We start from the raw sequence: 22,972 nt of genomic DNA, 5'->3' as shown, positions 1-22,972 counted from the left end.
GGTTGACGTCTGCTAAGAAATGGAACGGACATCAAAATTTGAAGGACAATGCAATTTGCCCTTTTAGTACTTCACATGCTAGCCCGGGTGGAGGAATTTTTATGACAGCAAAACAATGGTGGATTAATAATGAGAATTTTTGTTAAGGAACTGTCTTCAAAGCTCAACTGATAAAAAGCACTAGTGCTGATGTTTCTAGCATTAAAACGATATAAAAATTATCCCCTAATCATCGAGAAGGCAAGGTAAATAGAGCAATAAATCATATCGAAATGACCCGCTATACAGTTGAAAGGCCGATTATGCACACACCGCTGAAAAAGCTCTATTTCTACGCATTCCAATACCGTTGCCTCAATAATGAATCATCTTCACCGTCAAAACCGAACGTTAAACGCATAGAGGGTGTGTGGTGGTGGGAGGGGTGTAAGGGTGAAAAAAAAGGGATCTGGCTCGGGAAATGAAGACAACCGAGACCTGACCGGCGTCCACAATTGATCATGTGCCCACACTGCCCGTCTCATATCCCGAACCATGCCTCAAATGTTTCGCGCATAATCGAACGTTCGTTGTGTTTTTGGCGTTCCGTTTCCCACCCGAAAGGGAGTTGGAAGTTGAGATTCCGGCTCTACCCAATGTTCAGCACCCTGTTGTTCACCTGCCTCTTTTCTCCGTCCATTTCCTTCCTCGGCGGGTGATTTATATATCGCATGACTATCGCATGTCTCATTCGAATACCACCACATAACCGCTATTGCTGCGGACGATCTTTTTTGCAGCCGCAAATCAAGATCGGATCGGATTGGGTATGGGAGGGGGGGCCGTAAATTGCGCGAAAGAGCAAAGGATTAACAGCGAAACGGAAGGGAAATAGAAACGAATCGCGCACAAACGAAAATAATAACGCGCATGCAGCGAGAGTGGTGCGCGAGTGGGCCCCGCGCCGCCACTGGTGGAAACAACGAGGGAACACACGCGTTTAATCTCGCCAAATCTCTTCACGCAACACGGCAGCCCCGCTTTACCAGTGCGAAGTGGATTTGTTTTTCGATCGTTAAAGAGAGAGAGAGAGGTTTTTTTTGTTTGTTTGTTGTGCTTAGTTTTTTCTCACTAGGATTCCTTTGGCGAGAAAGAATTTTTTTTCTGTCGCTTCGTTATGTTCATCGCTCCACGATCGCAAGTCGGTCGAGCACATGTGCGACAGCGGCACACCCCGCATGTACGACACAGTACATAATAGGGATATAGGGAAATAGAGTAAATGAATCTTTTCAACGAGCGTATATGCCACTCGCTTTATGATTTGATTTTCTAAGTAGATCATTAAGGAAATCTACTGCTTAGCGCCACCAAATACCATCCGTGAGGGAGATCATACTTGTTTATTTAAGGATCAGTGACATTAATTCGAATTATTTTAACGTATCCGGTTGCGTAATTAATATAGCTGATAGTATGTTTAATTATTTACAAAAAAATATGCTAATTTTAAATCAAAAATAAATAAATGCTCGATGGCACAGTGGTGGTCATTACAATAAGTCCAAGTTAGCAAACTCAATACATTTCGATGAAAACATTGCTTTATAGGGTTTTTATTAACCTTTTTTGATTTAAAAAAAGATATACGAAACACCCGAAATCATTGTGGAAATATGGGTTACTATGGTTACTAGTACTTGAGTTTATAAAACGAAAAATAAAAACTGTAAAGAATGAAGCGGCATTTGAATTCAAAAGTTATGGAAAAAAGGGCAAATTGTATGTTAAAGAAATACTACAGCCTTCTCGATTCTCGATTTCAACAAGATCAGAAACATAAAAGAAAAAATTTAGAGGAAATTTATTGCCGCGATTGTATATTTATACCTATATCTGTACGTATACAAAATTAATAATTACCGTTGTTAAAACAAACGTCAAATCAAGGGTCTATTCATCTTTGATGATAATTAGTCTAGCTCATAGTGATTATAAGTCCAGCTCATAGTACAGGCAGTCCCCGAGATACGCGGTTCCTCTTATACGCGGATTCGGAGATACGCGGTTTTTGAAAATTTGACAGATTTGACAAAATCTAAGCAAATACGTGAAAATTGGTCAAAAGTACCTTTTTTTGTCACATAAAAATTTGGTTTTATCTTATTTTAATGTAATCTTTCTTAAAATCGCCTGATTCAGTGAATAAATGAAGTCAAGAGAAGGAAGTCGACCCTGTGACTTTGAGGTATAAACGAAATTGCACCAGGATTCGACTTACGCGGAAATTCGAGATACGCGGATTTTTCTCGAGTTATAGCGGTCCGCTATAATAGCGTATTTCGAGGACTGCCTATAATCAAAATGTTTATTACTAAATCTTAAACTAGTCACTAAGTACAAAGCATAACTAAGAAAATCAAAATATGGCGAATTATACGCTAACCATATTTAACTGACCATCACTGCATGTATTTTTTTTTACTCATTACCATTAGCCTACAATAAAATCCCATTTGTTAACTCAATTCGTATAACAGAGCTACTAACTTTATTCTTTTCTATTATCAACAAAGCGGAACTGGTTGTATAAAATGAGCGAAATACTGTTTCTTGTAATGAGAATAAAATTAAACTAAAAATAATAACCACCCACTTTGAGTGTAAATATTATACACCTATTGCCAAAAACGGACCTGTGACCCGAGACGTTAATTTTGCGCGCATTAGTTTGGACGATTGCTAGCGTATTGTTGTTTCACCCATAGTGTTCCAACCACATCCCACCCCCCAAGGTCTGCGGAAAGGGGTGAAATGGCCAGAAAAAAAGGCATGATTATTTAGCTTTCCTTCTCCTCCACACCGGAGGTTTGGGGGAACTATTTAACGGGTGTGTGTGTTTTTTGGCATGGCATTGCACACGCACATGTACCACACCGGTCTAAGCATTTAGCAGACCGTCACACCGAAGGGGTTATTTTCCGTTAGCATTCACACCGAAACACACGCCGAGAAGAATGGGCCGATTTTGAGCGGTTGCCGAAAAAAAAAATAATAAACCGTTCAACACAACTGATCACCCCCAGAGCGATTCGCGGCCAACATACCGTCACGAACCGTGGTCGCTGCGGAACGGACCTCCCCAACCGCGGTCACTGCTAACGATACTCGCACGAGAGTGGCAGTGGTAGTAGTAGCAGAAGAAGGAGGAGGAAAAAAAGCCTCTACGCAAAAATACAGCCGGACACACAGACAGGTTGAAGCGCTAGTGGTCGATCGGTGTGTTATACGCAAGCAGGCAAAAAGGAAAAAGACGCGGCCGGTTGGACGCAGACCCGGGAGCGGCACATATCATCATAATTCGGTAGAGCTGTGAGTGTGTCTGGCTGCCGTTCCATTCCAAGCCGGAAAGTGATTGCTAGTGCGGAGGAAATTAAATAAACGAACGAACGAACCGGAGCGCGGGTAGCAGAACACCGCGTGGTACAGTGGAATGGAATCGGATAAACAAACCCATCCGTCTCCCATCCGTTGGGCGATAAACCGAGGGTAAGAATTCCGCACCAGCTCTGAAGGGAAAATAGGTGCAAATTTTCCGAACAAAAAATAATTCCTAACGTTAGCCAGGTGAACGTGTGCAAGATCTTCGGTGGAGATAGTATAAATTTGTTTTATAGACTTGCAGGAGATCACCTTAACCCAATGTCAGATTATTGGGTTTAAATTGCCTTTTAACATAGTGAATTTTACCACCTTCCAGAGGATTTAGATCTCATAAAAATATTTTTATTTTATAGCAAGGGTAAGTAACCCAATTATGGCTTGAATATTCACACCATGGTGATACTTCAAACATTAGTTTAGAAAAAGGAAATCTTGTATTTTAATACTAAAATATATGTCTTGTGATACTATGCGTTCTCTAGAAGCCTAACATCATTTGATACCATCTGTAATTGCACCCTACCTTCAATCATGACTGTGAACTATAATCTCTATTACAGTATCATCACAGTAGTTCCGAGCGTATCTTTATAGCAAACATTTTGGCGTTACGTTCACACACAAATAAACAAAGAAATTTCTAGTTTTTAATTAGGCACCTTAACTTCGAACTTTATATGACCGAATGTAAAAATAAGGCTCTTTTAGAGGAAATATAGTATAATTTTACTATAATATCGTAACATATATAATTATATGCGTGAAAATATTAAGTATCACATAATTTATTGACCTTAATCATGAAAAACACTAATAGGACGTATGTTAATACTTGGCAAAACGATAAGAGAATTACCAAACTGTATCGCATTATAGTTTATCATTTAAAATGCCAAAATGATACCCAAAATAGCTGCCATAAATAGCATCCATATGGCTGTAATACTGTTTATACTGTACAGTTAAAGAGCTCGTCCATCACTGCTCGTGTTATTCTATTTAGTAATCCGAAAAACATTTTGAAAGAAATAATTTATAAAAATACGTAATACCAAATCAAAAATTTACTTATCTGCTTTTGGTTCATATGTTCTGTTTTAACCTTATAAATATTTTTCCTATTTGTTTAAATTATTAATACGAAAGTGAATACTCAATTGCGATTATACTTGAACAAAAATAATATTTAATTGTACCAAAATCAATTATTTAACACAGCATTTGTGATGCTTGTAAATATTTCTTTCCTTTGCACATCGTTCGTACTGCAAATTAATCATTAATCTACATATTATACTTACACTTGATACTACCAAAACAACGGCATGAAATGAATTCTGTTTTCGGTAGTAAAGCATTACATAAAACGCACCCACCACACGGTTTAGCAATTAAAACCACCCCCGGTGCGTCAAATCAACAAAATGACGGCCACGGTAAGGATCACATTTCACAGAAAATACAGTACAAAAAAAAGGAAACGAAAACGAAGGAAGAGAAAGAGCAATAATACTCCCCTTTAATCCATAAACCGATCTACAACGTGACGAACCGTTAAGATATTATTACCTCATCATATACAGAGCGATACGAGATGGGGAGCATCCAAAACAACATCACCGCCGTGCCGTGATGATATTATATCCTTTATCCTTTTTTTCCATTTGAGGTCTCAGTTTCATGCCGCTTTGCCCTTGCGATCCGGATCGGTGTAACGTACGAAGAACCCCATCACCATATCATCAACAACATCATCAGGTTTCGGGGGCCGGCTGTACGATCGCCAATTTTCTACTAGCAAACTGTGTCTATTCGCTACATCTCGCTTGGGGTGACAAAACAAAAAGCAACCACAACATCCTTTAGCGCCAGCGGCAAGAAGCTTCGTCGTGGCGTCGAACGTGCCCCATCCCGGGGGTGGAAAATCTCGACTTTACCGAATTAACTAACAGCGAAAAAGAAAACATCACGTAAAGAACGTCCTACCCGTCGGTTTTTGGTGTTATGCATGCATACCGCACACCACGCTCACTCTATTATCCACCCTGCCTACAAGCATCATCAGACATCAGTCAGAAGAATCTATGACGATGTTGGTGGCGAATACATTCGGTGCCTCGGACGACGCCGGATAGCCGAGATGGGGAGGGGTGCGGCGGACCAGTGCTTCGCAGGCACGACGTCGCGGCGACAAACGACCAGCCAGCCAGTGGCGCTTCACTGGCGCTTAGCAAAATTTATTTTTCATCCCCCTTTCTGCAGCCCGCCCCACATTACACCAGAAGCCCCGTGTGGGATGGAGGGGGAACGCGCACATCCGACACACCGCACCACTTACACTAGAGCTGGGTGGCGATCCGGGCGCGTCTTGACGTCGCCGCTACTACATCGTCACACCCGCGGCATAAGATCACTTTCTAACGGGCGGGCGAAGGATGCCAAAAAATACTAAGAAGCAAGCAGAAGAAGAAGAAAAAAACGGAACATCCAAACCCGCCCCGATGCTTCCCCGATGTTCTTTTTCTAGCCGCTTACTCATCTGTCGGCAAACAAATGGCAAGTTAGCGTAAGGTGGTATGCAATGGGATTTAGGCAGGAGCAGCAGCAGAATGAAATTTATGAGAATGGAAAGGGGAATCTGCTGCTGTTTGTTTGAATTTTTATCGTTGCTATAATTATTGTGTCACATTGAGAAGGGGTAAAATATTATAGCATGAAAATTATAGCACAGCTAAGAGTGCATAGGAAACGCTGGAACGCACTGTATTCCAGTTTATTCCTTCCTATTCTGACAGTGCACCAGTGCATCCGCAAACACTGGAAAACTCTTCACACTCATGATCGTTTGCTTAATACTAACAATCCCAAAATTGATCGAAAATCTAATCAATATTGTTTTAGCACAGTCTTATCTCCACCAAGCACATGGGCGAACGGTGGTACTTGCATAGCGAATTTCTCGACGCCACCGAGTCGTCCTTCAAGCCAAGGTCTTTCCTAGTTTATTGCCGTCCAGCAAATCTCACCCCTAAACTAAACACAACCCCATCATCGTCTGGGGACAAGAAATTTTAAACGAATTGGGGAGGCCCAATTGTCCACACGCCCCGATTCGGTGTCCTTATTGTTTATGACCTGATCCTCCTGACACACGCACCACAACGCAAGGGACATTGGCAATTTAGGCTCGGTGCGGCTGTGTTGTCTGTACAGTGTGCGACCAAAACCCCTTGTCCCACATTCGTGTGACCCTTTTTCCCTTCCCTGACGTCCCACATCACACCATCATCCCGAATTGCTGCCCCTACCCTACCATCATCAATGGGAGTTCTAATGTCTAGACGGCAGACACATATACGCGCACCGAACGAGGACATTCAAAGGTCCCCCTCGCATTTCGCTTCCTTTTTGGTGTAATTTATTTTATTTTATTTTTTATTCCACTCTTTCGTGGATAAAGACATGCATATGCCACCCGGGTGCTTCAAAAAACGACGTAATTTGCCGATTGCGGACAAAAAGGGGGGAGGGGGGGGGGGGGTGTCCGTATGAGTCAGTGCCCGTTTTCCCGGGTAGGGGGAGTGCGAAACTCGTTCCTGCCCCGGACTTGAATGTGGAGCAGAGCGCACAAAACCAAGCTGTGAATAGATTAATTTAGCGATTCTCCATCATCCCTCAACGCGGCTGCAACACCGTCCATTTGGCCATACCACATTGTACCCTGCCGAGGAGGGTCGAGGATCGCCGAGGAGGATCGGGGTTGTGCAAAAGCAAAGCAACACAAAAAAAAACCTTAAATATGCAGAGAGCGCACCGTGGCAGCATCTTTTGCCACCAAACAACCACCGTTTTAGCTAAACAGAACTCGCAACAAAACACTCGCCCACTAAACATTTCCCCACGTTGCCGTTTCGACCTCGTGTGTGTGTGTGTGTGTGTTCGGTTGCATACATCACCAGGCGCCCGCGTCTTCCTGTGTGCCCACCCCAAACCGTTTTGCGTAGCAATGCGAATTTATGGCAAGCGAATGGAATGCCATAACTCTAATTAATTGGACAGATCGGCATGGGATCCGCCGGTGCAACGGGCGAACAAATCGCCGAACCGTTTGTGTGTGCTGCCAGCCGTGCCCGCGAGGGGACCCGCGATCGGACGGTTGCACGATGAGTGGCGAAGCTCGGGATGCACAATCAGCACAAAATGGGGCCGACCAAAAAAAAAAAAGTTAAACCCCGGGATAATGGATTCCTTTCCGACGGGACGGGACTTTACTGAAAGCGATTTTGCGATGCGATACAAAAATGATTCATATTTTTATTCTAACTGGAGTTCGGTTTTTTATGGAAAATGAAAAAAAGGGATGTCAACCCTTTACGGGGTTGAAGATAATTTTCAGGAATTGATTGTGCCTGAGATAGAATTAATATAAAAAGAACACGGAGATCCACGCAACACCAATATCCGGATATGTCAAATCCAGCAGTTATAGAGTTAGGTAAGTTATAGAGCAAAGCAAAATAAAACAAATATACACAATTCCTCTTATACGTGGATTAGTTCATATGCAGTTTATGAAAATGAGACAGTCCAATTTAAAAAAAGGTCAAAAGGTAAAAGATTATTTCAAAATGTCTTCTATTTTGTGAAAAAAACATTTATTTTTTTAAATTTTGGTAATGTTGCCTTTTAAAAAATCAAGAGAAAAGCTGAACTTATAGAGAGAGAGAGAGAGAGAAAGAGAGAGAGAGAGAGAGAGAGAGAGAGAGAGAGAGAGAGAGAACATACAGAGAAACAACAACATTAGTGTTGGGTAATTCAGATTCAGATTCATGTGTCTGAATGAATCTTTGAACTGAATAAATGAATCTGAATCTTAATACCGAAGATTCATGCATCCTCGAGATTCATGGAAGGTTTTTGGAAATAAGACAGCTGAATTAGTTTGTAGAACAAGGCCCAGCAAAAAGGTGAAAAATTAGTCGAAAATACCTGAATTTGCCATATAAAACATTTGTTTTCGATTTATTTTAATGTATTATGTCTAAAAATGATCTGATTCGCTGAATAAGTTAAGTTCAGAGAAAGAAGTCGGCTCTGTGACTTTGAAGTAGAAAACGAAATTGCACCAGGATTCGACTTACGCGAGTTTTTTCCGGATTATAGCATATCCCAACGTATCCTGTAGGCAGATCTTTCTCAAATTATAGCATTCCGCTATAATAGTGCATCGCGAGTCCTGCCTGTACACTATTATTCAATCCACAGCGCGAAAAGGTTGCCATAATGCTATAATATTTCCTTGTTTATAGCAAACAAATGTGCTAATGCACTCTAAATACGTGCTGAATGAATCATGCCGGTCGCTTCACCACTTAAAGCACACTCTCCGCCGCATTACGGTGCAACTGATGATGCATCAATTTCCAATCCACACACCAACAATAAAAATCAATCAGACACTTGGTGACGACGGACGGCGTCGCAAAAAAATGTTACGCAAAATTGCGTACGTTTAGTAACGGTGGTGGTACACGGCCCTCCATAGCCTTGGGACGATAAGGGGAGAAGCGTGATACTCAGCTCTGAAAGCCGACCGAAATAGAAGGTAAAAAATCAATCATAACTGGAGCTACTGATAATACGCAAGCAAGCACACACATAAAAAAACAGCACGAGATAAAGCAATAAACCGATAAAGACAGTACCGAAACCTCGGGTCGGATAACGGCCGAAACACTGGGAATTTTTATTAAATACAGGTTCTCTTCTCTATCACTCTTCAGCGCTCTTCTACCACAAAAAAAACAGCGCCTCAAAACGTTCTTCTGCCTGTTGCCAACAAAACGATCGCGGCGTCTTTTAGCAAACAACAAATCCCACCACCCGCAACCCACAGTTGCCAAACAATAATAATATCCTTTCGCTGCCAACAGGTTTACATCGTAATATGTGCAAGGCGGCAACACACACGGTGTAAAACGGGCATGGTAAATGGGCAAAGATGACGAATAGCAACGCCGGCGTATGGGTGGCGCGAACTAAAATTAGCAAAGCACGGTTAAAAACAACGGGCGAGCAAAGCAAGCAAAAAAAAGGCACAGGAACTCAATCCCACGAAACCGTGGCGCTCGGTTGGCGCCATGGGCGAAAGTTCATTTCCTCGTACCCGCACCCACGTATCAACAGCTCATCACCGCATCCCGGGTTGGTTCTACCGCAGCGCACAAGATATTCGAACAATTCGCGATCAAAGTCATTGATCTTACACACCGCACCCGCCATACGAACACGGCGACGATTGGGCGAATCGAGTGAGACGATGTACTCATTTTAAACCACCAAGCGCCAGAGCCCGAAAGCGCCACGGCTTTAAGGCACCTCTGTCGATCCCCTCTTCCACCCGACGACACTGATCGACCTTCACAGTCCAACACAACCTGCGGGACAGGGATAGTACAAAAGCGAAGAAACCTCACCCGATCAAAGGTGAGGTTCCACTTGCCACAGGACAGATGAATCACCCCTTTGGGTGCGAATGACGCGCGAATTCAATGCAGGTAGTACGTTGGGAAGCATCATTTCATCGATGAAACATTATGTCCTACATGTCTGGATGCATTGTGGTACCCCTGTGGGGAACTTAGTTAGGCTGGGTCGTCTAAAGCTTGCTCCAAAACCGATGAATTCTTAATGGAAAAGTGGTCTACGATTTGGGTAGTTTGGTATCGGTTCGCATTACGTGACCAACAGAACGGAGCTGCAAGGCGTTGTAATACTGCTGATTTTGGGCTGTAGACAGGAGATATCGTAGATTGATTGTTAGTCAGTTTGCCAGATTTGATTAACGAGATTTCACGTGTCTCTCTCTATTTGCTCCTTAATAATCTTCTTTGGCCGTGTAGATCGCCAAAAACGATTTCACAATACAAGTCGTAAGATGTCGTCGATAAGTCCACTACGGCAAGGCAAATCGATTACAAGCTATAATATTCAGATTATTTTATAACATAAATAATTTAAAATTAACAATATTATATAGTGTAGTTAATTAACTCCATATCAACACTGGTCTCCCAATTAACTTACGATCAGGTTTAAGTGAAATTTTGGACAACTTCAAAGATACGATCACCTTTTCATCCCAGAGTCTACCGAGTCTCGAATGATCTCGTTTAGCTCTATTCTGATGATCTCCTTCCGCGAGTTCATCTTTCGGGTCCAAAAGCACCGTAATAATGGGCAAAAGTTTAGGGAAGTTATTTTTGGGCCATTGTGGGCCATTGTTATGAGCCAAAAGCCACTCACTATTATCGTATAGTTTTGACCATATATATGTTATGTTCTTCTAACTGGTGAGTGACTTCCGCTAATTCGTAACGCAATCACTATCGCTATTGGTGTACAGCAGTCAGCAACATTTATTATCATCCACATGAAGGTTTACCTACTTCTGGTAACACATCGAACATGCGTTACCATGCTGATCGATGGCTGCTCATTACAACCACAATACCCGTTTATTTCCCCATGTTAAAACATTCCAAACTATTACAGCAAAAAGAGGGGGGAAAAAAGAAGATAAAAAAACACAACCTACACATCAAACATTGCACCACCCCGCGCACGCACCAAACTCTCGGAAAAGCTCGGAACCCTCCCCAACCTAACGCTTGCGTTCGCCCGGTCGTTACACGGTTGGTTTGGTTTGAAACTGAAAAATTTATCCGAAGATCGAAGCCGATAAACGTACACATTCCACCATTCAAACCGCCACCGATGGTTGTGCCGTGGGGGGGGGGGGGGGGGGGGGGTGGAGTGGGCTGGCGGCAATTAATCCGTCTCAAACGCTCGTGACCTTGGTTGGTTGTAAAAATTGCAAAAATCGAGCTTTAACGTTGCAGCATAAAAATCAGGCAGCTGATTGAAACGTGCGCGTTGTTGGTTGCGCTTTTGTGCCGAACCATAATAAAATGCACACCGTGTGATCGATTCGATCGGTGTAACCACTGGAATGGATGGAAATGATATCGTAAAATTACAACCAAATAACCCTGAGATGGAGCGGTTAAATGAGCGTCAGATGATGGATAAAATTTGCAACCACAAAAAAAGACCGCATGCAGCCACAAATTGTTGCAAATATTTCCATTTACAGTTGGAAAGAATTTACTGAAGCGTAAATAAAAAAGAGGACAACAACGTTTAACAACAACACCCTTCCAAAAGCTCGTTTCGAAGTTTTTTAAACCCCAAAAAAGCTCTTAATAAGCACCAACCCATAGCAAGATCACGCACACAGTCTTGTCTAGTCCACACACATGAGTAACTTCATCCGACATTTGCTACAACATCTTTAGGGTGGAATCACTAATCATGGACGGCAAAGTGAACCCAGAACAGACTGTATCTATTACAGTAATCCGTTGCGAAAAAAAAAAACAAATCCCCCATAACGAAACCACCTCCAGAAGCTGACCACCTTTGGGGCGAATTGAACAATTGCAACGGCGCTGCGGTGCGAAATAACATCCAATCGCCTCGCAAACCTCGGTTCGGTTCAGTGCAAATCGGTTTTGTTTTTCCTTTCGCGCGCGACACGGAGTTGAATGATCGCCTGCCTGCCTGCCTGCAGCGCGGCACCGTGTGCATTTGGTCATTTGGATTTTATGCTCAGCGGACCGTTACGCTGACCGGAGAAAACGGAACGTAATGCATATGGATGCATGCGTTTACGTTCGATAATCGACGCCTGCTGGATGAAACAGCCTCGTTTTTCCGGTGCCTTACCGGTGTGACAACTAATTTGCGTCGAGGAAAGATTTTCACGAACGTTCAAACCCTGCACAGGGCCTCGCACAAATCTCTCAGCCCATTGTGATCCTTTCATCTTTCGAAACGTCGCGAAAACATGGTGAATACAAACCACAACCTGGAGTGAGACATTCCGCAACGGGGAATTCTTATAAGGAACTCCACTCCAAACTTCGAGGTTCTCGCACAAAAAGGAAGGAATTGGCGGAAAATGTTTGCTCGCTCAAGCATCCACTCTGTGCGCCATTGTCATAACGCAGCAACAGCGGCAAACGCTACGGGAGAAGATGAAGTTATCTTCATCTATGCGAAAAATGTCCCTATTTATCGTTTGACATAAAGGAAAACCACCTCAAACCGGTGCTCTGGGGGGCGTTGGCGTGTTGGCTTTCCCTTCCGAAATAGTGCAAAATAAAGATGGAAAGCGATTTCCCACCGGCTGCGCACGCTGGATGCACGGCGTTCTACAGGAATGTTGTGCCGTTGTGCCGTGGACAATGACGGGATGAAAACGGAAGAAAATGAAAGCGGAAGCTGTATTCACACAGATAACATTCCATTCGTGCGCCACCGGCTCGGTGCGGTACACACACCTTGTCACCTCCATGAAATGACACAATTTCTCGTACATACACACCCATTGCGTGGAGGGACCAGGTGGTTGTTTGAAACTGGAAACTGGGCAAAACCGAATACCACAAGCACGAGAGATGGTATTGCGATGCTGGGTGAATGGTAATTTGTTTCCCTCTTTATCACCAATGATAGCGAAACGTCGAAACGATCTAAAAAAACAACAACTTACGGAACAAGTCTTTCCGGGCCAGATTACGGGCGCAGAGAACTGAAAGTAGAAGGCAGAAAAGAAGGGGGAAATTAATCAGATGATGCAGAAACAAAGACAACATTAAAGTGTATAAAAATGATTAGAATATTAGCCTATTGGACGAACGTTTGATGATTTTGTTTAAACATTAGCTGTAACAATTGAAATTCGTTTGATTTTTACGTCCAGGTTATCCGTTGAGATACACTTTTAATTGTGGACCACAAAGATATGCGTGTCTCAAGATACGCGTAATTAAAATCCAAGTGTAATTTCGTTTATACCTTAAAGTCATAGAGTTAAACTTCCTTTTTTTGCTCACAGTTCATTCAACATTTCAGCACATTACTTAGCTTTCGGGGTTTTTTTTTAAAGATAACACTAAAACTGACGTTGAATATTTATTATTAAAACAATAATGTAATTAGTGAAGGCTTTTATCCAACATTTATGTATTTTACTTGGTATTTTGTGTAAAAAAAATCACTGAGTTTCGAAATCGTTTATACCATGTGTATCTCGAGAACTACCTTGAGGATTTTATTAAAATTGGTACGAAATTGAGCTGACCTGTGGTTTAGTGGTATTGATGCTGGATTAAACATGGCAGAACTAACTAAGCTTGTACTACCAAGAAGAACAAGCCCAAATGCATGATTTCTCTTCTGTTAGAGCTTTATTTACTTATAACCTTAAATTCTCACACAAATAGACACTCGTATTGAAACGAATACCTCCACAAAAAAACCGTCCCAGACGAATTATACACCGGTGCATAAATATTAAAACTTCAAACGTAGCATATTTTCGACTGCAAACTCCACACGACAGCGAAGAATTCGAAAATTCCTGCCGTCTGGCAAACCCACAAATACCGTTCCCGGCAGGAGCCGGACACGGTCGAAAATAGGGACCGGGGAGGAACAACAACAACAACAAAAATGCCTCTACCCATCTCCGTTCGTTCGTTCCCGTTCGCGCATGGAACAATTCCGGCCGCAGCGGAGTTGGATAGCTGTGTTTAAGTTAAAAGGACGAGATACATTTTTTTTCTCTCGCTGCTGCTCGAGTGCCGATCGTCGTCCACAGTTTTTCGATACCTGACCGGTCGAGATACCTGGAAACACGATCGCCTTCATCCGACCCAATCGCCCGTAATTACAGCATTCGACAGCATTTTGTCTTATGCTCCTGGCTGTATGTGCGTGAGCGGGTGTGTGTGTGTGTGTGTCTGTGTGTGTGTGTGGTGCTGGTTTCGTCCGATCCCCTGACAATGCGAGGAACATGATCTTGTCTTTTCTTGAAGCGGTAAGTTGTCCTGTCCTAGACCGGTGGTCGACAGTCTGTTACACAATTAATGCACTTTTTTTACGCCCAAGGGGACTGTTACCATGTTGTGCTTTTGTATACGCACGCATTTGAAGTTTGTTTAATTAATTCTGGCATTTTTGTCGTAGAATATTTGCCATCCACTCAAATCTGAGACTGAGTTTTACTGAATTCTACTACCAAGACGGATCGATTATCTGTCTCTGGTCTCAAGCATTACTTTCCTATTAAACAACGTCTAGACGACGACCAATTCTTCATGAAGATCACACCATTACCTTGTACGGCTTTAATACCAAAGTCAAAGCCATGATTCGACAATTCAATCAATATTTATCACAGTTTGATTTCACATTTTTAATGATTCCTTCAATGTCTAAAGATCTTAAAAATGTGACTTCTTTTGGAAAATGAAATTCTTGAAATCATTTAAATTGAATAACATTTTTTTAGTTTATTTTCAGAAATACCGCTGCTGCTATAGTTTTGTTACGCACTGTAATAGCATAATGCATTATGCAGCACACGCACACAGGCGCGCGCACGTTAAATGCGTGTTTTGTTGAATGGAACAGGTACGAACGAAGATGTGTGAATGCAAACGTAAATACGAATGTGACCTGATGACACAATGGAAGTGTGGTTTGCGCCATGCTTAAAATGCAATTCAAAACTAAGAACTATTATATCAGCAAATATTACGAGACTCTATACAACTGTTTAGCACGCAAACGTGCAACTCCCTTAATACTCACTTGTAATCCGGATCTTTTGCGTGCCATTGCGCCGCGAGTACTCGAGCTTGTTCATCGTGACGGTCCTGTCCGCGCAGACGACGGGGACTGATGACGTTTGGCCGCTCGCGCTCCGATCGTGATCGTGGAAAATGGATCCAAACCGGGGTTTTCCGACTCCGGTTCTATATCGATCCTCCGTTCTTTCCGGTACACTGGACAACCGCGCCCGCACACTTACCGCAGTGGCGGTCTACGAAACGATCTCGCCCCAACGTCGTCGTCGACGGCGGAACATTAGTGACACCGGCCCGCTAAACTGTGGCCCTCACAGCTTATCGATCGAATACGAAATATCACACTGACGTTACTGGCTTGCTTATCGATCCCGAATGGATGCACTTTTTTTGTATTATCACCACACGCACTTAGCTTCGTACAAAATTTCACTTTTTCGCTGTTCTGTGGGTAGACAATCGAATTGCAAATTGCTAGAATCGCCCACTTTCTGCCACACTATAGCTACACAATCATCTATTATTACTATCTTTCTTCCTTCTTCCCTTCGGAACGCTACGCAAACAAAATCAAACAACAGCAAAAAATCACGATCACAATTACACTAATTACAATGACTACAAACCAACGGACGATGAGCGATGAGAGCGAAACCAATCGTAGTCGAGTCAGGCGGGTTTCGATTCACCTCGAGAGGTAGATTTGTTTCCCCATGTTTGTGTGTATCTATTTGCTTCCCTCTTAGCAATGCACTTCCCGCATGCTAAAAGATATATACATAATCGTAATGATGATGATCGATGATGATCGTCATCATCAACACCGTTCGCGAATCGGCACAAAAACGTGTGCCTCTTCACACAAGCTTCCACAAGCCGTCGTTTGTGAGCCTTGTTGTTTCTCCAGCACCAGCGGTGCAACTACAACAACGCACCACCACTGTCTACCTACACGGCGCGAACAGCTACCACTACAGTTTCGTTTCGTGCTATGGCTATATGAGTCCATGTCACCACTATTGCCACCCGATCTACCCTGCAGCTAGACATACTTTTTTGTTACGCCGCGTGCCTCACACTTGTTGTTTGCCGAACCAATAATGACGACGATGGTGATGGTGTACGATCATCAATGGATGAAGAAATGGCGACGAGTTCTTCGCACATTCATTGATGTGTTCCCCCCCTTCCTTTGACAATTCTGATGGTCGTGCCCCCTTTCTGAAGGTGAAGCTACATGCCGTGCCCCGTTACCCAATTATCGCTTCAGAAATCATCCCTTTGGCTGATCAGATTTTGAATGAACCGAACTAAACGGATGTATTAGACAGTGATCAATCTCCAACGTAGCGGTATAGATAGTTCCCCAGAGACAGAGTATAAAATTGTTTATACTTCAAAGTTACATGGTAAATTTCCTTTTCTGCACTCAATTTATTCAGCTAATCAGGCAACTTTTTGAAAGAATACATTAGGATAAATTAAAAACAAATGCTTTATATGACAAATTAAGATATTTTCGAAAATTTTGTTCCGTTTTGCTTAGATTTTGTACTATAAACTAATTCAGCTGTAAAATTTCCAAAAACCGCGTATCTTGGGGACTGTTTGTAATTTGTTTTTCACTTTATTAAGTTGTTCAAATATGGAAAGTTTCTTTCTTCTCAACCTCAAGAGGTCTAGGTTGACCAAGTCTAGGTTTCTTTGAATTCATTTACCATGACATGACATTAGTAACTCCACAAAATATTCGAGGGTTTTAAGAGGGTTCTATTCTTGAATTTACTCCATTAGAAGCCTCAGTTGATATTGTTCTTAATTACTAATTCTATACCATTGCTTTGCCTCACAAGTTCGTTAACGATGGGTTCTCTGATTACAATGACCCGAACTGCATCTAATCATTCCATATCTCAAGGAACTCAAATGCTCATTATGCGAGATTTTGCTAGTTAAAGAGGCACTCGTTATGAGAGGGTTGGCTGTATTTCGCATGTTGTAGATCAACATTCTCTTCACAGTACTCAGCAGCAGTACACAGGTACCTTGTTTGGCCTATGACAGTAAAACACTTTTCTTTGTAATTTTTTTTTTATTCGACATACATCCCTTCAAAGGTGGTGCACCGATTATAGCGGTCTTTCAATTTTTCGATACCATTTTTGTAGTAGTATTTGTCCCTTACCTCAAAAAAGGCCTTTATTTCGGCGATCATCTCTTCATCGGACGAAAATTGCTTCCCCGCGAGCATCGTTTTGCGATCTGAGAAATTCATTGTTTGTGTGTTTTCGCTGATTTGAGGAATGGTGCGTTGTCTTGATGAAACAAATCTTTTTTTTTTTTCAAATGTAGCCGTTTTTAGGCGATTTCGTCCTTCAAACGCTCCAATAACTTGATATAGTAATCGCTATTATTGGTCTTTCCTTTCTCAAGATAGTCGATGAAGATTATTCCTTGCAAATCCCAAAAATCTGACGCCATAACCTTGCCAATTGATTGTTGCGTTTTCCCCGCTTTGGAGCAGGTTCATCGCGTCCAGTCCACTCGGATGACTGTCTATTGGACTTTGGAGTGAAGTGGAGAATCCAAGACTCATCCATAGTAACATATTGACGCAAAAACTCGGATTTATTTCGCTTAAACAGCTCCAAACACTGCTCCGGATCATCAAATCGTTGTTGTTTTTCTCATATCCAAATACTCGTGAACGATATGTCCAACACGTTCCTTAGACATCTTTAGAGTGTCAGCTATCTCGATCTACTTCACATTATGGTGGCTTTTAATAATTTCGAGAATTTTTTAAATGTTTTCTTCTGTAACCACCTCTTTTGAGCGTCCACTGTGTTCACCGTCCTCAGTGCTCAATTTACCACATTTAAATTTAGCATACCAATATTTGATGATTGATTTTGGTGAAGCAGTGTCCAAAAACTCTTCATTAAGCCAATTTTTGGCTTCGACTGAATTTTTCCCCTTCAAAAAGCAATACTTTATTATAACGCGAAATTACTTCTTTTCCATGACAACTCAAAACACAAAAGTTGCGTCAGAAAAAATCCTCTATCTTACTACATTAATGTCCGAGTGCTGTCAAATTTTGACAGAACTCGTTTCAAGGTTGGTACAAACTAAAAATGATATGGATTTAAATCTACTAGCGCGATCTATGTGTTAGGCCAAATAATTATCAGCCGACCTGTTACATTAATGCGAAAGTTTCAGCACCATCGGTTACAACGCAGGTAAACAAAAAATGGTCAACTATAGCTGTCAAAATGACATTAGGCAACAAATTACGCCTTGTCTGTGTTTTTTTAATCGTTTGCCACAGTAAAATAAAAACCGGGGCAAAAATATTCTGCGATCGCCGCCACCGCCAACTACCCATCGCCGGCGCGCCTTCTGCACCCTCGCCTGTGGTTGTTTCGCTAATTTGCCTTGATCGTTGAGCGGCGCGGTCCGCTTTGTGTCGTATACCCTTTCTTCGCATTCTTCGTACCCGTCCTGGCCCTTTCGCCCCTGGTAGTAGTGGTAGTCGTCGTCGTGTGGTCGACTCTTCATGCTGTTTGCGTGTAGGCGTGACGGCCGCCCAGCACACACAGCGTCGTCGTATCTCTTTCAAGCCCTTTCACGCAGGGCACACAAAGGTACGTCTGCCTTTGGTCGCGCGAGTGATCGAGCAAAAGAGCGAAGGCCCGTCTCCTCGCGATCCCTGTTACGGGTGTCCACTTCTGTCTGTCCCATACACACACACACACACACACAGACACACCGCTGTTCCAGCCATCAATGATGATGCAGCGCATAACTTAAGGGTGTGGAAAGGGTGGTGAGAGTATCGGCAATCGGCGAGTGTATGCATGAAAGGAACGAAAAGACCCCCGACCTCCGGAGACCACGGGACTCGCTTCGATGTTGGTCCGCGAACTAGCGCACGCACACTCTGCTGATGCGTCGCCCTCGCCTGGTGTTCTGATGCTATTGCTCTTGTTGGTTCCCGTTTGCTGGCTTGTTGCTTCAGCGCTGCTACTTGCCCCGTGTGTCCGGTGGCAGTTGGCGGGTGTGTTTGTGTGTACCGTATACGACGTGAAGAGTCCGCTCGTTAAAAACAGGCGAAGAAACACAACGACAGCGACGATGAGTGGTCGGTTACGATTGAACAGACTACGTCAACGGCGACGGTACAGAATCGCAAGAATTGATCAAGATTGTTAAGAACCGAAGCAAGGCATGCAATTGAAGCTGCCCAACCCAACAACAACAACAACAACACCATCAAGCACCACGTAGACGATTCTTCCAAACAGCACACAGTTTGACGGCAACCACGTTAAAACCCCAGCACGGCGAGGAGAATATACTGCACTACTGGCCAAGTGAACGGGTTCACACAATCGCACACACATCACGGCACTGAAACGCAACAACATCCCCTTTAGCGGACGGATCTAACTGAGGTGGGCATTTTTGGCTGGCATCTTCATCTCCAGTAACACACGCACTACCCCTGAATGGGGGGATAAAAGAACACATTCGTACGGGCCCATTTGATAACACTCCCCAAAAAGAACTCACTCAAGTAGCGCACACGAATACGCTGCAGCACAATTACTGACCGACGGCGACCAACCTACTCTACGCACTTCTAACGATGGTATAAACACACACAGAACAAGTGCACTTCGACGAAACGGTTTGGACTGGTATTTTGCGATAATCTACAGCAAGTCATTTGCTCTCGTTCTCGCACAAGCCGCACGCTATGTGCGATCATACGGTGGATTCGGTGTTTACCGTCCGCTGTCACTGTCTGGTGCTGTGGTGCATTCTACTGTCAAAATATACGTTTTCATTGGGGAATTGACTACCTCAGGGAATGCCTTTTTTTGTGAAAGGGCTTCGAAATAATAATTTCATTCTGTTTCTGTGCTAAACATTTATTCAACAAGAAAAGTAATGTTCTCTTTTTTATTCCAATAATTATTGCTATTTAATTAACGATACAATAATTTTATATTAGATATATCTAAAAACCTCAATCATCCGGGAAGAAGGACACGAGAGGAAAAAGAAGATCAACGCGCGAAACGAACCCCGCTTGTAATTCAACAATTTTGTTTTGGTTTACAAATGCCCCTCTAAACGTTTGCTACGGCAACGTAGATTAAAATATGGCAATTAATTTGAAGTTGAGCCCGAAGGATGTTACAAACAGTTTGAACAAGCCGGCAAAGCTACAATACATCCCAGCTACGATCAACGGCGACGGACCGGCTAATCTGGAGCAGTTTTTTACACCATACGCCGAAATACAGCCGGATGGAAGTGTGTATCATTTCCCGTATTGTTGTTGCTCACCTCCCTGATAAACGTTTCGTTTCGTTGCAGCACTGCGTAATGCTCTCCGAGGATATCCGCTGCAGGGAAAAGTTACAATCCTTCCGGAAGGTTACACGGGTGTAATGTTCCAGGAGACGAAGAGACCACTTTCGGCCGACGATGATAGGACGCTTACATTTGCGGGAGCTTTTCGAGAATTCACCTACTGGAATTATGACCGTATTCCGTCGAGAAACGATCCATTAGCTAAAGCACTTGCCTGGCTGCAACTGTCGGAAGTTCTACATGCCGATGCAGATGAAGTTGAAGTGAAAAAAGCGCAGACAGGGAAAATTAAGTATGGCCACTGATGGACAGAGAGTTGTGTGTTGTAATATAGCTCTATTTATTTTCGTATCTGTCTTGCATCGGGTGTAAATCCAACAAAATAAAAATTAAAGTTAAACGACATTATTACCACCGATCTATCGTTTCTGTATCTTTTATGTACTTTCTTTACATATAGTGACATATTTGTTTGCAATGTTGTTACATTTTGTAGTTGAAATGTAGTAGAAAATAAGTTCTTATGGGTTAAGAAAGAATCCACTCCAATCCTGCGAACCGATCCTGCAAATCCTGCAATTTCTTCACCTCTGCTGCAAACACCGCTTTTGGCACGGCGGTCAAATCGATGCATGATGCCTTAATTGAAATGACGAAGTGTCCACCGTTTTTGAGGAAATTATATGCATTTAGCGCTACAATACGGTCCTGATCCGGTTGGCAAATACGGTGTCGGTACGGTACGGCAAACCAGCACCGTTTGCGTTTGCAAAGATTAAAATATGGCAATAAATCTGAAGTTGAGCCCGAAGGATGTTACAAACAGTTTGAGCAAGCCGGTCATATAGTTCTATTTATTTTACTTCCCGCTACGATCAACGGCGACGGACCGACTAATCTGGAGCAGTTTTTTACACCATACGCCGGAATATAGCCGGATGGAAGTGTATATCCGCTGCAGGGAAAAGTTACAATCCTTCCGGAAGGTTACACGGGTGTAATGTTTCAGGAGACGAAGAAACCACTTTCGGTCGAAGATGATCGAATGCTTACATTTGCCGGAGCTTTTCGAGAATTCACCTACTGGAATTATGACCGTATTCCGTCGAGGAACGATCCATTAGCTAAAGCACTTGCCTGGCTGCAACTATCGGAAGTTCTACATGCCGATGCAGATGAAGTTGAGGTGAAAAAAGCGCCGGAAGGGAATATTAAGAATGGCCACTGATGGACAGAGTTGTGTGTTGTAATATAGCTCTATTTATTTTCGTATCTGTCTTGCATCGGGTGTAAATCCAACAAAATAAAAATTAAAGTTAAACGACATTATTACCACCGATCTATCGTTTCTGTATCTTTTATGTACTTTCTTTACATATAGTGACATATTTGTTTGCAATGTTGTTACATTTTGTAGTTGAAATGTAGTAGAAAATTAGTTCTTATGGGTTAAGAAAGAATCCACTCCAATCCTGCGAACCGATCCTGCAAATCCTGCAATTTCTTCACCTCTGCTGCAAACACCGCTTCTGGCACGGCGGTCGAATCGATGCATGATGCCTTAATTGATATGACGAAGTGTCCACTGTTTTTGAGGAAATTATGTGCATTCAGCGCTACAATACGGTCCTGATCCGGTTGGCAAATACGGTGTCGGTACGGTACGGCAAATCAGCACCGTTTGCGTTTGCAAAGATTAAAATATGGCAATTAATTTGAAGTTGAGCCCGAAGGATGTTACAAACAGCTTGAACAAGCCGGCCAAGCTACAATACATCCCAGCTACGATCAACGGCGACGGACCGGCTAATCTGGAGCAGTTTTTTACACCATACGCCGAAATACAGCCGGATGGAAGTGTGTATCATTTCCCGTATTGTTGTTGCTCACCTCCCTGATAAACGTTTCGTTTCGTTGCAGCACTGCGTAATGCTCTCCGAGGATATCCGCTGCAGGGAAAAGTTACAATCCTTCCGGAAGGTTACACGGGTGTAATGTTTCAGGAGACGAAGAGACCACTTTCGGCCGACGATGATAGGACGCTTACATTTGCGGGAGCTTTTCGAGAATTCACCTACTGGAATTATGACCGTATTCCGTCGAGGAACGATCCATTAGCTAAAGCACTTGCCTGGCTGCAACTATCGGAAGTTCTACATGCCGATGCAGATGAAGTTGAGGTGAAAAAAGCGCCGGAAGGGAATATTAAGAATGGCCACTGATGGACAGAGTTGTGTGTTGTAATATAGCTCTATTTATTTTCGTATCTGTCTTGCATCGGGTGTAAATCCAACAAAATAAAAATTAAAGTTAAACGACATTATTACCACCGATCTATCGTTTCTGTATCTTTTATGTACTTTCTTTACATATAGTGACATATTTGTTTGCAATGTTGTTACATTTTGTAGTTGAAATGTAGTAGAAAATTAGTTCTTATGGGT

At 42.8% G+C, this 22,972-nt stretch overlaps 3 protein-coding genes across 4 annotated transcripts in view; 2 read left to right on the top strand and 1 right to left on the bottom strand.

The window, feature by feature from the left end:
* Positions 1-19,774, bottom strand: part of LOC128309498 (E3 ubiquitin-protein ligase SMURF2) — a 39,368-nt gene extending 19,594 nt beyond the window's left edge. The window contains exons 1-3 of one of the 2 annotated variants that reach the window (XM_053045905.1): positions 19,719-19,774; positions 15,145-15,696; positions 13,040-13,078 (exon numbers count right to left, since the gene is read on the bottom strand). In XM_053045905.1, the coding sequence (XP_052901865.1) occupies positions 13,040-13,078; positions 15,145-15,199 (94 nt within the window). In that variant the 5' untranslated portion in view covers positions 15,200-15,696; positions 19,719-19,774. The remainder of the gene's footprint in view (positions 1-13,039; positions 13,079-15,144; positions 15,697-19,718) is intronic. The other variant, XM_053045906.1, reaches the window with a different exon arrangement.
* Positions 19,775-20,314: 540 nt separating this feature from the next.
* On the top strand, positions 20,315-20,833 carry LOC128298615 (ribonuclease H2 subunit C-like). The gene is made up of 2 exons (XM_053034383.1): positions 20,315-20,468; positions 20,532-20,833. Exons 1-2 carry the CDS (start codon positions 20,315-20,317, stop codon positions 20,831-20,833), a joined length of 456 nt encoding a protein of 151 aa, XP_052890343.1.
* A 1,398-nt stretch (positions 20,834-22,231) lies between these two features.
* Positions 22,232-22,843, top strand: LOC128298405 (ribonuclease H2 subunit C-like). Its single transcript, XM_053034156.1, has 2 exons — positions 22,232-22,385; positions 22,449-22,843. The coding sequence occupies exons 1-2, from the start codon at positions 22,232-22,234 to the stop codon at positions 22,748-22,750; spliced, it is 456 nt and encodes a 151-aa protein (XP_052890116.1). The 3' UTR covers positions 22,751-22,843.
* Positions 22,844-22,972: the final 129 nt, after the last annotated feature.

Source organism: Anopheles moucheti, chromosome 2 (assembly GCF_943734755.1).
Source record: "Anopheles moucheti chromosome 2, idAnoMoucSN_F20_07, whole genome shotgun sequence".
In the NCBI taxonomy this organism is placed as follows: domain Eukaryota; kingdom Metazoa; phylum Arthropoda; class Insecta; order Diptera; family Culicidae; genus Anopheles; species Anopheles moucheti.
The sequence above is the reverse complement of the archived record's forward strand: the minus strand, read 5'-3'. Positions and strand labels throughout refer to the sequence as shown.

Bases quoted from the DNA above. Each gene is read 5' to 3' on its own strand.
- LOC128298405 (XM_053034156.1), top strand. From the start codon at position 22,232: ATGGCAATTAATTTGAAGTTGAGCCCGAAGGATGTTACAAACAGCTTG. The intron at 22,386-22,448 runs GTGTGTATCATT...GTTTCGTTGCAG, and splicing joins CGAAATACAGCCGGATGGAA to CACTGCGTAATGCTCTCCGA.
- LOC128298615 (XM_053034383.1), top strand. From the start codon at position 20,315: ATGGCAATTAATTTGAAGTTGAGCCCGAAGGATGTTACAAACAGTTTG. The intron at 20,469-20,531 runs GTGTGTATCATT...GTTTCGTTGCAG, and splicing joins CGAAATACAGCCGGATGGAA to CACTGCGTAATGCTCTCCGA.